Source organism: Pantherophis guttatus, chromosome 2 (assembly GCF_059756535.1).
Source record: "Pantherophis guttatus breed Tessera chromosome 2, ASM5975653v1, whole genome shotgun sequence".
Lineage (NCBI taxonomy): Eukaryota > Metazoa > Chordata > Lepidosauria > Squamata > Colubridae > Pantherophis > Pantherophis guttatus.
In genome coordinates, this window is record NC_142064.1 from 203,168,343 (window position 1) to 203,184,839 (window position 16,497).

Consider the following 16,497-nt stretch of genomic DNA (forward strand, 5'->3'; position numbering starts at 1 on the left):
CCACCTCTTGTGCATGCGCTGGGGGATGGGGCACCCAGCTGTGCTGATCACCCTGAAATCATGTTTCCCCAAAAATAAGCCCTAGTGCTTATTTTGGTGGGGCCCCCCTCAAATAAGACCTGGTCTTATTTTCAGGGAAACACAGTATATATTATAGAACTACTATATCTATATGATATAGACCGAATGCAGAAGTTAAAAAAAAAAGACAGATCGTGTTGCTTACTTGTTTACTAAACAGTTAAAATGTTACAGATTATAAGAAATATTCAGAAAAATTAGAGAATAAGGAAAGAAAGATAGCATTCTTTATGATGGTGGATGAGCAAGAGACCAAGAGATTTGGGACTGTAGTTGATTTTTTAGTACAGTGGTTATGCATTCCTGATTTCCTCACATGATCCATGGTGCTTTAGTTTAAGTGCTCCACGACTCCTCCTGGTAAGACAAATCAAAGTGAGATGTGAAAATTCAGAAGATGTAAAATTACTCATTATTAAATGAATAAAAAGAGAAAAAGCACAAGAAGCGTTAACCCTCAATGTAAGGTCTATTGAAATTGAAGAACTCAGCATCTTCTGTTGGCCACTTCATTTGACAAACCAGCCCCTTTCTCCAATTTCTAATGTTCATTTATGTTAGAAAATCCTTAGTCAGGAAGCAAGATGAGATCAAATATAAGAATCTTAAACTCCCTACGTGCTGAGAGCAAAGTACACAGTGGTTCTGGGCATCACTTGTTTTTCATTTTCCAAAACATGAAAGTTATACTTACACAACTGCATTGCAAAACATGCACCGGTTGGCATAGGTTACACCATCAGAACCACAGTGTGGTCGAAGCTCCAAAGTACAGGCCTCTTGCACCTGATCACCACATTGAATCTGCAGAAAGCAACAATATTTTTTTTTTCAAATTTTAGGATTGAAATAATAAACATTTAATTGTTATAAAACTAATTATGCAGAAATATGGTGGTTGGATTTACTTGTTCCATCAGCAAAATGTTCCTTTTTTGAAGGACACTCCCTTATAAGGATAAAGTCTGTATCATAAGGATAAGTCTGTATCATTCTTCCAGAGGAGTTAAGAGAGGTCTGTAACAGGGGTGAAATGCTATCAGTTTGGACCACTTCAGGCGAACTGGTAGTAAAAAATGCTACCGGTTTGGGTGAACCAGTATTTCTGATGATCAGCTGGGCAACGATCAGCTGTGATGCACAATTTATATTAGCTAGAATCATCGGATTTCCTGCTTTCTAGCTAATCTAAATTGCGTGGCACAGTGGATTTTCTCCCCCTCGCTGTTCTACTTACTTTTGCAGACTCAAAAATGTTCAAAATGTTTCTTTTTTAGCACTGTGCGAGTGCGCCTCAGGTGCACATGCACTTGCAAAGCGTGCGCTTGGTAGCAGACTCACAGAACTAGTAGCAGACTTCAGTGGATTTCACCCCTGGTCTGTAACATCTTAGGTAGAGTGTCTATGGAGATCCTCCATCATGCAGGCCTTGATTGTCCAAAAGCTGCTTTTTTCTTTTTCCTTTGGAAACATTTTGCTTCTAATCCAAGAAATGAAGAAGCTTCTTGGATAAGAAGCAAAATGTTTTCAAAAAAATAAACAAGGAAGTCCAGTTGCCTTTTGGAAAAAGCAACTTTGGGAATCTTAGATAGAACTGTATCTTATTCAGCTGAATTTCATTAATAGTAAATTAGGTGGTTATGTATATGTGCTTTCATTCTTCCAAACAAAATAAATGGTCCCTCACAATTGGCTACATTGAAGCTAATTAGAAGATTGCTTGTTTTTACTCTAGATCAGAGATGAAAATCAGAAATCTACAACTCCCAACTTCCCTCGCTGACTGTCGGGGATGGCTAGCAGTTATAGTCTATCCGGTAACAACTCCCGAAGACCTCAGATTCAGCACATCTGACATAAATAGTATATAAAACTGATTACAGACCTAGATCAGCCATTATTACCTTGTTCTACTAATTGCAAAAGAACTAAAGTTGAACTAACAGAGGCTGGATCCAAGACGTATTTAAGGTAATACAAGGTAGCCCAAGGCAGGTACCTATTCTTGAGCAACAAATCTTATCCTCAATTTTTCTGTTTAAATCTAAATAATTTGGGGGCAAGAAACCTCTTCTGTGGAATATCATTAAATGGATCATTTAGAAGTTCTAAGTTCATATTGCATAGACAGTTTTCACAGGAAGAATGTAGAACAGGGATTATGGATTATGGAATAGATTCATTTGAGACAAAGCAAGGCTTCTATTTCTTCAGTCCATTAACTTATTCCAGTAAAGTTAGCACAAAGTTGGAATAATCTGAACCATACCATCTGTTCCAATGAAACTATAACAGATTAAAGGTAATCTTACGTATATCCATAGTCTACATTATCTAGATTTATAAACCTTGTTATCACTGAAACTATCACCTTTCAGTTACTAATGAGAATCTTTTCAGATTGGAAGGATTGAAATCCTGATCTCAAAACAAGTCGAGATACTACAGCTACTTGATTGCAGCTTTGAGCCTTTGTTGTGTTTTGATCCTCAGTTGTGATCTCCATTTGTGACTTCCATTTGTAACCATGAATGCTTTCTTAAAGGCATCCAACAGTCCTTCATTCCAGCTATAAATGTCATAAATAGAGCAAGAATTTGTCCAGTATCTTTTCAAATAATCAAAATTGGCCATCACTATTTCTGATGGTAGTGAATTCCATAGTTCAAATATATGATGTGAATGAAAATGAAATGCACTTCATTTTGTATTAGGCCTGATTCTACCTGGATTTAATTGTAATGGGAGTTCTAATATTGTAGGAAATGGAAAAAAAACCTCTCTACCCATGTATACCATGATATTTATGATTTTATAGACTTGTCTTCTATTACCTAGTTTTATTTCAAGGTGAAAGAAACAAACCCAACCCATGTATTTGCTTTGCTCCTGGAGAACTGTGCCAATCTCCTAATACTCTGATGATTACATTTTTTTGGTTTATAATTTCCTTTTTCAGATGTGAATGACCCAGTGATCTCACCATAGGTTCGTATAAACATGATAATATTTGTCTGATGCATTTCCATTCCCCTTTCTAATGCTTCCAAGCATGGAAATTGGGCTGACTCTTTTCTTAATCAATCACCTACCAACTCAGATTACACAAAAACATCCGTGAGATCAGGGTTTATACTAATATTTATATGTCCGTATGTGTACATTTATGTACCTTTACACTTACTCACACTGAACTGTGTTTGCCATTTTGACATCCATTCACTCGGTTTGGAAACATCTTAAGTTTTTTGCCATCCCTTTCCAATTCGATTACTCTGATCAGTTCGTTATCTTGAGGAAATTTTGATCCTCAGGAATCAAATTAATTATAAACAAATTGATGAATATAGGTGACTGTTCTCAGCAGTAGTAATAATCCTTCCTATATATCTCTGGCAAAATTATAATAATTTAAATATTGAACCAAGGTTTTTTTTTCTGACGGTGCATCATTTTAATAGCCAAGCTATTTCTCAGCTTAGAAACTGAACACAATTAGAATTAGAGTTTATATCTGCACCATGTAAATCTGTCAAAATAAACATTGCAATTGATTTTCATACCTAGATTTGCTTTTTATTTTTCTTTGCTCTGTAAAAAGCACTGATCTTAATTTCAGCTATAATAATATGGATTTAATAATGTATTTAAAAGACACAATTGCACTCACCTTTTCTTCCATTGCTTCAGTAACAAAATCTAGAACCAAACAACAGTAATATGAAAGCATTAAATTCAAAGCTGAGGTTGAAAAATGGTTGACTGGATAACATTTCTTCAATTATATAAACATGAATGTGTTTCATTTCACATTCTCCTTTATTTTCTCAAAAGAAACCTATATTCAGATACCAATATGTGTACATTATTTTCAATATTTCAAAAACAATCCAGCATAAAGTAAAAAATATTTCCTTCAAAATGTATTCAGAACCAATTATCTTATGATCTTCAAGCTTCTTTCCATAGATATCTGAAACTAGATGGAGGTTCTGAAACTTCGTGAAATTTCTGCATGAGCCATGAATAAAGTGTACATCATAAACACTTACTGTGATATGAAAGCTTTTTGCCTATAGATTTACCTCATTACATGGGGATTTTCATGCCTCATCAACTAACAATGTGTGATTTCTTCATGCAAGAAGATAATATCCATATGGTACACTTTGGAATTCATTATGGTCCTTCCACTGAATCCTTAATTTAAAGGATTGTTTCTGATTGCAGAAGCATTTAGAATGCCTGAACGTCTCTCTTTCTGAGGAATACATGATGGAATATGCCCATTTCTAAGAGGGGGGCTTCTTTGGAAAGGAAGTTTTGCAATTATGATGTGGGACTCACCCATATAAAAGAATAGCATCAGGGTGACAAGCAGAACCCCTGCTGTCTTCATGTTTGATTTTTCTGAAGTCTCTGCTACCACTTTCTGATCCACAGATTCCACTACCAGAGGAGGGATCTAATAACTCTTCTATGTCAGTGCTTTATGTATGGTATGTATTTGCAAATACTGTGATGATAAAGCTTTTTCAGATTAATATTTAGCTATGGAATTATGATACTTCTGTATTAAATTCAATAACAACTTCCTTATCTGCATAGTGAACAGTTGGCCTCCAGCTTCTTAAAAAATAAGGTATAAATTCACTTGTGTTTTTTTTTTTTTGTTTTTTTGCTCATAAGCCATAAGACCTGAGATGATTAAAAGAGAACATGGCAGCCAATTCCATATCATAATCTTCAGAACAAATGTTTTTAAATTAAGGAAGCACATACAATAACATTCTGTATTCTTCAAGGCTGCTTTTTACATAGGCTTCTGGGTAAAATATATTTCAACCATAAACAAGGAATAGAATCTTTCCTTCTCTGCTTTTTCTACTATTGTTGGTAAGCTCAGCTTAGTTTTTGAGAATTAACAGTCTTATTTTGTCTTCAGATCCTGAGATTCCAACTACCAGTGCCTGCAGGGTTCTAGATTGGGGAAGTATGATGATGTTGGAATAATATTCTATGCACATTAGAGAAGAGACCTTGCTTCAGTAACAATATATCGATATGACTGATGCAGTCATATTGGTGCAGTTCATTTTGCAATCTGTCAATCACAGGGAGATAGTGATACACAAAAATAGAAAGAGAATGACTGTTATAAAGAGCAACTAAAAATAAATGATCCAATCTATAAACAATATAAAGAAAATCTATAGTTTGAATTAGGGGCAACTAAGTAATTTTTTCACTGCAAAAAAAAGAAGATTTGATCTTACACATTTCCTTCTGTCCCAAATGCAAATGTATTCAAATTAACACAGCTATCACTGAATAATACTTGACCTGAACATGATGAAATTAAATATCAATTTCTTTAATCAGCTGACAACATAAAAACATAAACAATCAAAAACAACTTAATGGATCTAAATTTATAACCCTTTTGTTGAAATACAATGTTGGGTTAAGTATAATGGGTAGTTAGGGTTTAGTTGATTAAAGCCAGGCTTCCAGGTTTTGATTCACCATCAGAAATGCTTTCTGGGGCTTTAACACTTCAAAGCTGCTTAGTCTTTAAACTTTGGTATCTATTGGTGTCAGGATTATGGAGTGCTGCAATTTTATTTCTAAAGATTCATATTATTTCTATATAATGCCAGCTATAATTTGGGGTTGGAAATCTGTCATAAATACAATATTCCTGTGAAGGAGCCTTTAAAATGCCTATTATCAAATGGATAATGTGGATCTAAGTCTCAAAATGCCATCTAACTGAAAAGGATCTTTTGCAAGGTCCTTAATCAAGGAGAGAAGCAACCTAGAACTCAGAAGAAATTTCCTGACAGTTAGAACAATTAATCAGTGGAACAACTTGCCTCCAGAAGTTGTGAATACTCCAACACTGGAAGTTTTTAAGAAGAGATTGGACAACCAATTGTCTCAAATGGTAAAGGGTTTCCTGCCTGAGCGGGGAGTTGGATTAGAAGACCTCCAAGGTCCCTTCCAACCTATCCTATCCTATCCTATCCTATCCTATCCTATCCTATCCTGTACTGTACTGTACTGTACTGTACTGTACTGTACTGTACTGTACTGTACTGTACTGTACTATACTATACTATACTATACTATACTATACTATACTATACTATACTATACTATACTAACTATTCTGTGTTTGGCTTACCTGAGTACAAAAAGAAGAGTGCCAGGGTGAAAAACAGGCAAAAAGCCACCTTCATGTTGGTAGAAGAGGATGAATCACACCAGAGTTCTTCCACTGAAATAGCTTCTAGCTATCACAGACACAGGTACTGTTTAAGCTCTAGCTGGGCATTTATGTCTATATATAAGCATTTTGCCACAGCCTTATCAAAAGAAGATAAGAGAATGTTGACATTGCAAATCCCTATAGGCACTTTTCAGTTTCCCCATTATATTGTGTTAGTCAGCTTCTATTAGTAAATATTGAGCAAATCTTTGGGAACAGTAAACATTTGGTAAGTCATAAATCATAAGCAAGAAAGCCATTTATACGTTCAAAGGGGAAATGTGAAAAATATCGTTATTCACTGAACAACAAATATTAAAGAATACACAGAATTCAATTCTTAGATAGACTCATGATAACCTTCAGTGTGTGTTTCTAGATATGATCCCGATTATAAAATTTGACCGCAAAGCAATGAAATTGTTTTACTATTACAACTGAATAGCTGTAGCTGAGAAGAATGCATGTGGCCATTTCGCCATTCTTTAAAGAGCTACTCTATGTGTATTCTTGCAATCTAGTACCCAAGAGGGTGTTTCTCAACCTTGGCAACGTTAAGATGTATGAAGTTCAACTCGCAAAATACCTATTTCCTGCAAGTCCTATAATTCTATGAATTTCATATTTCAATTATGTCTGGCTATGTGAGAGCATGAATATTTAAAAATAAACCCATCAAAAATAAACCCATTGCAGAAACAGCAAGTAAAAAGAAGAGACAGGGTATCTGCTTTTATATTAACAATTGATAGTGTAAAAACATCACTGCACTAAAAGAAATTCTGTGATGTGAACTTAGAGACACTATTCATTAACTGCATATCCTTTTATTCCCTCCGTGATTTCTGTTCATTTTTTCTAGTTGCGGTCTATTATCCATGTCATCTCATATTTCCCATCTTCTCATTTCATCATCATCATCATCATCATCTCCTTATTTCTTATCTTTCCTACTACCTTCTCCTGCTGGTATATTATGATTGATCAATTGTTGTTTGTATTTCATGAGTTAGGTGTCAATTCGCAAAGCATCCCTGGCCTGCTCTCGAATTGCCATAGGCAAGGGGGATGGGAAACCGACAAAACAGTACAGCAGCCAAAGACAGATGCACATTCCAGACTTACTGTATTTTTTGGAGTATAAGATGCACCGTAATTTTGGGGGAGGAAAACAAGAAAAAAAGAATTCTGCCTCTGCCTACCAGCATCAGGATCAGCGGCATCCTCACTTCCATTTGGATTTTGACAACAGGTAGCACAGATCTTTTTATCAGTTTAAAACAAATCCTATCTATTTAACTGGACTGGGTAGGCTGGGGTGGGGGATGATTTTCATGGGGGCAGTTATCTCAGGAGGTTAAGGAGAAGTCTGCTGCGATAGGGGGTGGGGATCTCCAGTCCTCACACAAGTTATGAAGGCAGACATCAGAACTGCTAGGGCTGCTTCCAGGCAGATCCTGGGAGAACTCGGAGCTCTCGGTGGCTAAAGGGGAAGAAGAAAACTCTGGGCATGTTGAGAACACACACACTCTTGTTGCTGGAAGAAGGAGAGAAGGGCTGCTTCTCCTGCAGTCTCCCCCACCCCTGGTCCTTGCACCTTGTTCCTACACTCTTCCCTCCTCAGCCACCTTCTCCTCCCAAATGGTCTTCATGCCCAGAGGGACTCCAGCCGCAGTCGAGGTTGATTCCCCCCCCTCTTGCTCTCTTAAACTGAACTGCACTGAGGAGCTGGGGGGGCGGTGTGAAGGAGAAATGTCTCAGCTCCCCACAGCCACTTGGCATTTTGACCACCCTGTTAGGTTGGCTGAATGAGGATGCAGAAAGCCAGGCAGTGAGTGACAACAGCTCTTTATTATAGGGTGAGAACCCAGCAACTGACCTAGAGAAACAGCTCCCTTTATATATCTTGCAGCTGTGGTGGTCAGCCAATCAGCTGATGGTCAGTTAGTTCAAACTTCCCTCCAAGAAAACCTATTTACATAACAACCCGAAATGGATCAGTGGCAGCTGCTGCTTTCTCCCAGGATCATTTATCAACAAGTCAGAAAAGCAGTGCAGTTCAGTTTAAGAAAGAAAGGGGAGGGGGAGAACCAACTTTGACCTTCTTCCAGCAACAGGAGAATGTGCTTTCTTAACGTGCCCAGAGTTTTCTTCTTCCCCTTTAGCCACCAAGAAGGAGGGCCCGCAGCTCTACAAATTGCATTGGAGAATCGGGGAGGAAACGCCGGAAAATGCGATGCATGGAGGCAATGGTTTTGCAAAGCGGGCGCTTCTGCATGGAGAGGTGTAAGGCAATGTGCTCGCCACCCAGACTGCCCCTTCTCCAGACTACCTAGGCTGAGAGCAGTCAGCTTCTGCTTCTGGCCCAGGAGACGGATCTGGCCAGGAGGGAAGAGAAAGTGAGACTGCAGAAAAGGAGGAGGAGGGTGGGCGGTTTTGCGAATTGCTTCGAGGAATTGGGGAGGAAAAACGGCATTGCCTCCATGCATCGCCTTTTCTGGCGTTTTTCTCCCCAATTCCCCGAAGCAATTCACAAAGCCACGCACCCTCCTCCTCCTTTTCTGCAGTCTCACTTTCTCTTCCCTCCTGGCCAGATCTGTCTCCTGGGCCAGGAGCAGAAGCTGACCGCCCTCAGCCTGGGTTGTCTGGAGAAGGGGCAGGCTGGGCAGCGAGCACCTTGCCTTACACCTTACGCAGAAGAATCCACTTCGCAAGAGCATAGCCTCCATGCATTGTGTTTTCTGGCGTTTTCCTCCCCGATTCCCTGATTCAATTTGTACAGCCGCGCACCCTCATGAAAATGTGGCCGCGGTAGTTTTCAGCAGGTTCCAAGCAGCAGCCTAACCATTTCCGCCACCCATCTCCCAACGTGCACATTGCTCATTTTTGGCAATGTGAGGATCCCCACCGCCTGAAACCACTGGAAAATGCGACGCACAGAGGCCAACAATCAAGGGTGGGGGCCAGCGGGTGGATGGGGCTACATTTGGAGTATAAGACGCACCCAGATTTTCACCCCCTTTTTTGGGGTAAAAAGGTGTGTTTTATACTCCAAAAAATACGGTATCTCTCTCAAGGCTGTCTCCCAGCATTACCCACAGCGGCCAGAGGGGAGTAATCTCTACAACCCTCGAAGTTGCTCTGTTGGCGAATGTAATTGATGACACACCCTGGGGGAGGGAGGAAACAGGGTCATGATTGGGGCATAAATTATGTGGGGTCAGAGCTGGCTTCACTTGGGAATGTGCCAACATGAAGTTCCTAATAAATAACTGGATTTCTTTTGAAGCTTGGCTCGAGACTCATGATTTAATTAGGGCATCTGTCAGAACCCTGACATTAGGATTGCATCTTATGATTTGTGATCTATGACTTATCACTTTGTGGTTGTATCTATGTACACTGACAGTTTATGCACCGGAGACAATTTCCTTATGTGTCCAATCACACTTGGCCAATAAAGAATTGTGTACTGTTCTGTTCTGTTCTATCAATATTACAAATAAAAGAAAAGGCAAGTATCTGCTAATGCTACACTAACATTTCTTATAATCAGGTGCTAAATATGTATGGAAATTGTGATCTTTTACCACCTAGAATTAAGGTTGCTTGCAGAAGATGTTGAGGTATACCTTCAGCCCTGATTCAGTTGCATTGGTGTCATTTAACTAAAAGTATGTCTTTAGAAGCCAAACGAGATAATCTAAACAAAGTAAATTAATATTCGCCAGTCATTTCATTTGATGGGGGTCAAGAAGTTCCCTTCAGGGAACCTTAAGATAGTTTTGATGGTGCATGTGAGCATTGCAACATTTCTTCCTCCTTGTATGAAATTAGGTTCAGGAACAGAAACTCCATCTTATTCTTCTGACATCAGTGACAGAAAATGTTGCTTTATTTTTTGGAGGGACTAGAAAATATGATTAATTTAGAAAAACAAGCAGCTGGTATCTGAAGGTTGATCAAGTTTAGTGTTTTCCCTTTCACACACTTGTGGCTTTCCTTCCTCCTTAAAAGTGCAAAGTTATAATAAAGGCAAACAATACAATATGTTATATACGTATATACATAACCCACAAAGGAGTCCACCTTTGCCTTTATCTTTATCTCCAGCCTCCCACCTTTTTTGTAAGCAAAATCCACTCCTTCTTTGCAGATGCAATATTTTAAAAACAAAGAATGATCATCCATATCTGACAAATTCTAAAGAAAAAATAAGCATGCCACTTGTATTTGACTAGATAAAATTTGAAAAGGCACCTCCTTAATTTATGAGCTGATCTTGGCAAGTTAGTGGTTTAGAACAGGGGTCTCCAACCTTGGCAACTTTAAGCCTGGTGCTGGTTGGGGAATTCTGGGAGTTGAAGTCCACCAGGCTTAAAGTTGCCAAGGTTGGAGACCCCTGATTTAGAAGACCTAATCAGTCTTGGTTCTCCTCCTTACTATGTTTTCATAAGCCTGATTAGTTTTTTTAAAGTGCTGTATCATGTTTAATTTGCTTGAGATTACCCCAGGACCTGTGACCCACTGTTGGAGAAGTCCTAGTATAATCCCTATGATATAATCAAATTTGTATAAGTGGCCATTTTTATTTGATTGTGGTAACTATGAAACCCTTCGAGACATGCATGTCAAGTTTCTAAGAAAAAGAATGCCACATGTGTTTGGCTAGATAAAATTTGAAAAGCCACCTGATTAATTTATGAGCTGATCTTGGCAAAATAGTGGAGTCAGAAAAACTAATCAGTCTTGGTTCTCCTCCTTACTACGTTTTAATAAGCCTGACCAGGTTTTTTTTTTTTTTTTAATGCTGTATGTATCTATGTTTAAACTGCTTAAGACTACCTCAGGAGCTGTGACCTGAGAAGTCCTAGTATAGAGATTTTCTGTGTGATATAATCAAATTTGTATAAATAGCCACTTGCTTTTATTTGATTCTGGGATGGAACCCTTTGAGACATGCATGTCAAGGTTTTAAGAAAAAATGCCACATGTGTTTGGCTAGATAAAATTTGAAAAGACACTCAGTTTGAATTTCTTATGGAAATGTGATATGATACGTTGAGTTGTACCAATATGAGATGTTCCTTCTTAGAAGAGAACTCAGGACAGATGACCTGTGAAGCAAGAAACAAGTGGCAACCAGACTTCAAAGAGATAAGAAGAAAGGTAGGTTTTATTTACATTTGAGGGTGGAGAAGTGCCCTTTCCCTTTTGAATGGGGCTTAGAATTACTTTGCGACATCCAGACTAACTTTCACCTTTAGTCAAGATTATTGTTGAGTCCTCACAGCGTTGCCCCTGGCATCTTTCAGAGCCTAATGGAGTGATTGCTCCATGGGCTTCCAGGGGTGGTGCCCTATTTTGACAATGTTCTGATCGCAGCTGCTGATCAGGCTGAACTCGTCAGCAAACTTAGGGCCGTCCTCTCCTGTCTAAGACATGCAGGGTTTAAGCTTAAAAAAGAGAAATGCAGGATAGGAGTTCCCCAAGTAGAATTCCCGGGGTTCCTAATTGACTCCCAAGGTATCCACCCTACTCCGGCTAAGGTGGAGGCTATCAAAAATGCCCCCACTCCCACTTCTAAAGCTGAACTGCAGGCTTTCCTTGGGCTCCTCAATTTTTATGCCATTTTTTTGCCCCATAAGGCATCACTAGCAGAGCCTCTCCACAGCTCTTGGACTCTAAAACACCGTGGCACTGGAGTCACAGGGCCACCACCTCATTCAGGGCAGTTAAGGGCGTCCTCACCTCTGACCCTGTCCTCGTAAAGTACGACGACAGTTTGCTGCTGTCCTTGACATGCGACGCCTCCCCCATGGCGTGGGGGCTGTCCTAAGTCATATCCTGCCCAATGGATCAGAAGCCCCTTTGCATATTATTCGAGGACCCTGTCAGTGGCTGAGAGGAATTATAGCCAGCTGGATAGGGAGGCATTGGAATCAAACAATTCCAGCTGTAGCTGGAATCAAATAATTCCATGACTACGTCTATGGTTGGTTTTTTTACCTTGTTACAGACCATAAGCTGTTGTTGGGATTGTTGGCAGGAGACCGCCAAACTCCCCAGATTCTCTCACTACGCATGTCTAGGTGGGTGGAGTTTTTGGTGGCATATTCATATCAGTTACAATATAGTCCTGGCAAGTCCATAGGACATGCTGACGCCCTCAGCCGCTGTCCGCTCCTGGCATCTGTCCAAGACCCCACATCCATCCTATTGGTAGAGGAGTTGCAGTCCCCGATCTCTGCAATGGACTTTGGGGAGCTGTCAGCCACTGACCCTGTTATTTCCCGAGTCCTGGACTGGGTGCGCAGGGGCTGGCCGCAGCGGCTGATAACACCTGAATTCCTACCCTACTATCACAGACAATATGAATTGTCTGTGCAAAAGGGCTGCCTCCTGTGGGGAAACAGAGTGATAGTACCCCCCAAACTGAGGTCCCAGATTTTGACATGCCTCCACGATGCCCATCCGGGCATTGTGCACATGAAAACCCTTGGCCATAGCTACGTTTGGTGGGCTAAGATTGATCAAGAAAATAGAGGAGTGGGTGGCCAAATGCCAGAATTGCCAGCACTCCAGTCTGGTTTACCCAGCAGCCCCGGTCCAGGAGTGGGAGGCACCCAGGGCACCCTGGGCACGAGTCCACGTGGATCTCTCTGGCCCCTTCCTAGGCCAAACTTTTCTAATCTTAGTGGACGCGTATTCCAAATGGGTTGAACTTGCCCTCATGCCATCCACCAACACAGAGGCCGTAATCAGGGTTTGTTTTTTTTTAATTTGATTTTATATGCCGCCCTTCTCCGGAGATTCAGGGCGGCTTACAATGCGTTAAGCAATAGCCTTCATACTTTTGTATATTTATACAAAGTCAGCTTATTGCCCCCACAAACTGGGTCCTCATTTCACCTACCTTAGAAAGGATGGAAGGCTGAGTCAACCTTGAGCCTTGGAGAGATTCGAACCAGCAGTAAATTGCAGGCAGCTGTGTTAATAACAGGGTGCGTAGACCACTGTACTATCAAGGCTCTTTTGGAGGGTTTGTTCTCAACCCATGGGCTGCTGGACATCATAGTGACTGATAACGGGCCCCAGTTCATCTTGGCACCCTTCCAGCTGTTTCTAGCTAAAATGGGCATCCGCCATGCCCAAATGGCCCCCTTCCATCCGGCCACGAATGGCCTGGTAGAAAGGGCCGTCAGGTCAGCTAAGGAGGTTTTATGCTGTTTGGGTCCCTCAAATTGGCACCATAAAATCTGCCAGTACCTTTTGGCTCAACATACAACTCCGTGTATGACTACCAAGCACAGCCCCGCTGAACTACTCATGGGACGGTGGCTCCAGACAACCCTAGGCTGTCTGCACCACAATTATGCCCCTGAGCCACTCCACGAGGCACGTCACCATGCCAGAACATTCACTGTCAGGGATCTGGTGTATGCCCAGAACTATGGGACCAATACTAGGTGGCTACCTGGGCAAATAATGCAAATAACGGGACCCTATTCTTATAGGGTCCAGCTCAATGATGGACGAACTTGGCGCTGACATATAAATCAATTCAGGAGGAGAGTCGCCAACGAGGCCTACCCGCACCCTGAACAGGACCAGCCAAACACACCAGTAAGAACTCCTTCAGGGGACTTGCCAGCCCAGCCTGAAAAAAGCCAAACGCCCCCGATCGAGTTGTTCTCGTCAGCTGACCTACCTGGTCAACCAGGACTCCTGGCACGATTGAGGCCTCCATCTCAGACTCTGGCACAGTCTCCTGTAGTTCCAGAGAATGATGATCCAACTCCGTCTCCATCAACGACTGCTCCTGAACGGAGAAGATCTGGACGGAGCCAATGTCGCCCAGCATACCTAGCAGACTACACGTGCGCCATCCAGGTGGAGAGGGGTGTTGAGTCCTCACAGTTACGACTCCATCCACGCCTGCCCTGTTGCTGGTGGTTGCAGATTGGTTAAGACGCGAGCAACCAAAATAGTGGGAAATCCCTGCTCGTGTATTGGTTCCTACCGTCTGACAGCTCCCTATTTAAGCAGCTGTCAGACGGCAACAGTTTGTCAGTGTTGCTGCTTTCGCAGAGTTGCCTTGTTCTGTTAGCTTGTTGTGTTAGTAATAAATTCTTGTGTTGAAAGCAGCCAAGCCTCAGACTTTTGCATGCTTCGTTCTCCATACAGAACAATTATCACCCACATTTCAAGTAAAATTCACTCATGCTGTGTGAGAACAACCATTACAAAGAGCAACAATATCCACTAGAGCAAGGGTCTCCAACCTTTTCGACCTCAGGGACCAACAAGTTCATAATTTTAAATCCCACGGACCACAGGGGGGAGGCTCAGCTGCCTTTCGGGCCTACCTCTCTGCTTCTGTGAGGCCTCCATGTGGGAGGCCCGAGAGAAAGTGGCTGGTCCAGGCACACAGCCTGGAAACCTCTTTTATGTTCCTTCACTCAAGAAGCTTGGTCAATCTGAGTGAAGGAAATTGAAGACGGGCACACTGACGGTGGCTTGCTGATGTTGGTGGGAAAGTCGGTCCCATATTCCAGAGCTGCAGTAGTCACAGGACTAGCCCTTTGGTCATCCTGGAGCAGCTCCTCCACCCAGGTGCACTGGCCTGCCAGGGAGCAGCACCCGGGTAGAGGAGCTGCTCCGGGATGACCAAAGGGCCAGCCCATGGTGGGGTTAGAAATCTCCATCATAAGGGATGGCACATACAATGTGCAACTTTGCAGGTGGTGCAATGTGCAAAAAGGAGCGCAGCCCTTGCTGGCAGGAACATGATAATGGTGCTGTTGTGGAGGGGGTGGGCCGAAGTGGTAGTGGCGATGGCTGGAAGGTGCGGGAGTGAAGTGCTACTTGCATTTGCATTCTGCCTTTGCTGCGGTATATTTGTGCCAGCTGGTGACGCCAAGGCAGCCCATGTCTCCTGCCGCTTGGGTCTTGGAGCAGTAAACCGTGTCCAGGAAGCACTACAGCTTTTTTCCATTTTATCATTTCTTTGCTACATTACAGTACACTGTTCATAACTGTCCTATTTTAAATTTAATCAGCATCAATCTAGAATCTTAACCGGTGTACCATTATTATTTTTTGCATTTTTTGCATTTTTTGCACAACATAATCAAGGCAATGCAGCAAAGAAAGCAAAGCTCAGTTCTCCTGCTTCATGTTAAATTTCTTTTAAGAATTATACTCATTCCCATTTTAAATGCATAGGCATATTCGTACCTGGGATTTTTCCACCAATCCAATACAAAGAGAAGTCTTTAAAGCCCGGTGTTTCTAAATCTTTGTTTTTAAATTGCACAGGCAAAAAAAGCAGGTTGGAAGCAAATGGAGGACTTGGTAATGGTTGGGGGAAAAATATCAATGAGAAAAATGGAGATGTCTGGAAAGGGACAGATGATGTAAATAATAATAATTTTAAAAAATAACAATCAAAGGGGATTTGGACAGCTAATGCTGGAAAAGCAAGCTTTGGAAAGCGCCAGCTGGGTACAAAAAGAGGAAGAGGTCTTTTTTTTTTCCAGAAAGAGCCACAGGGAAAGAAGGGGAAAGAGCCAGGCAGGAGACAAGCCTTTGTGCAGAAAAGTCGGGCAAAGATACCCTACTGTCAGGTTTCCTCCTCCTCCTCCTGGAACCACTGCTGCTCTTCTTCCTTTTCTTCCCAGCAGTAGCCACCCAGCCTCCGAAGATTCAGTATTTCCACCTCATCCAAAAGGCTGGCCGGGAGTAGAAGGATGGAAGGGGTGGCAAGGGCTTTGTGGGGTCCCCCGATGGGGGATGGCTTGAAGTGGACAAAGGGCTCAGCTTGGCATATGAGTCAGCAGTGGGCTTGACCTGCCGGCTGGAGGGGAGCTGCTGCGGGGGATTGATGAGGCGGTGCTTGGGGCTCGGAGCAGTAAACGGTGTCCAGGAAGCACTTACAGCAGAGAGAAGCAGCCAGAGTCAACCCCAGCTTTGCTGTCCATTGCAGATCAGCCCCCTGCAAACTCTCGTCTCCCGGCCAAAGTTTCCTGCGCTGCTTCAGCGAGCGCTCCTCGAGAGATGAGAGTTTGCAGGGGCACGATGTCTGCAATGGACAGCAAAGCTAAGGTTGACTCTGGCTGCTTCTCTCCACTAACAGGTGGCCG

At 41.9% G+C, this 16,497-nt stretch overlaps 1 protein-coding gene across 1 annotated transcript; it reads right to left on the reverse strand.

Annotated features, from left to right (window-relative positions):
- Positions 1 to 216: 216 nt before the first annotated feature.
- On the reverse strand, positions 217 to 6,395 carry LOC117660562 (ovomucoid-like). Its single transcript, XM_034408731.2, has 4 exons — positions 6,269 to 6,395; positions 3,752 to 3,780; positions 776 to 885; positions 217 to 438 (listed from the first exon to the last, which is right to left on the reverse strand). The coding sequence occupies exons 1-4, from the start codon at positions 6,321 to 6,323 to the stop codon at positions 375 to 377; spliced, it is 258 nt and encodes an 85-aa protein (XP_034264622.1). The 5' UTR covers positions 6,324 to 6,395; the 3' UTR covers positions 217 to 374.
- Positions 6,396 to 16,497: the final 10,102 nt, after the last annotated feature.

What these genes read in the sequence shown, in the direction of transcription:
- LOC117660562 (XM_034408731.2), bottom strand. Translation starts at nt 6,323, where the DNA reads ATGAAGGTGGCTTTTTGCCTGTTTTTCACCCTGGCACTCTTCTTTTTG. An exon ending in ACTCTTCTTTTTGTACTCAG is followed by an intron (nt 3,781 to 6,268) that starts GTAAGCCAAACA and finishes GTTTGGTTCTAG; the next exon opens with ATTTTGTTACTGAAGCAATG. An exon ending in CTGAAGCAATGGAAGAAAAG is followed by an intron (nt 886 to 3,751) that starts GTGAGTGCAATT and finishes TGCTTTCTGCAG; the next exon opens with ATTCAATGTGGTGATCAGGT.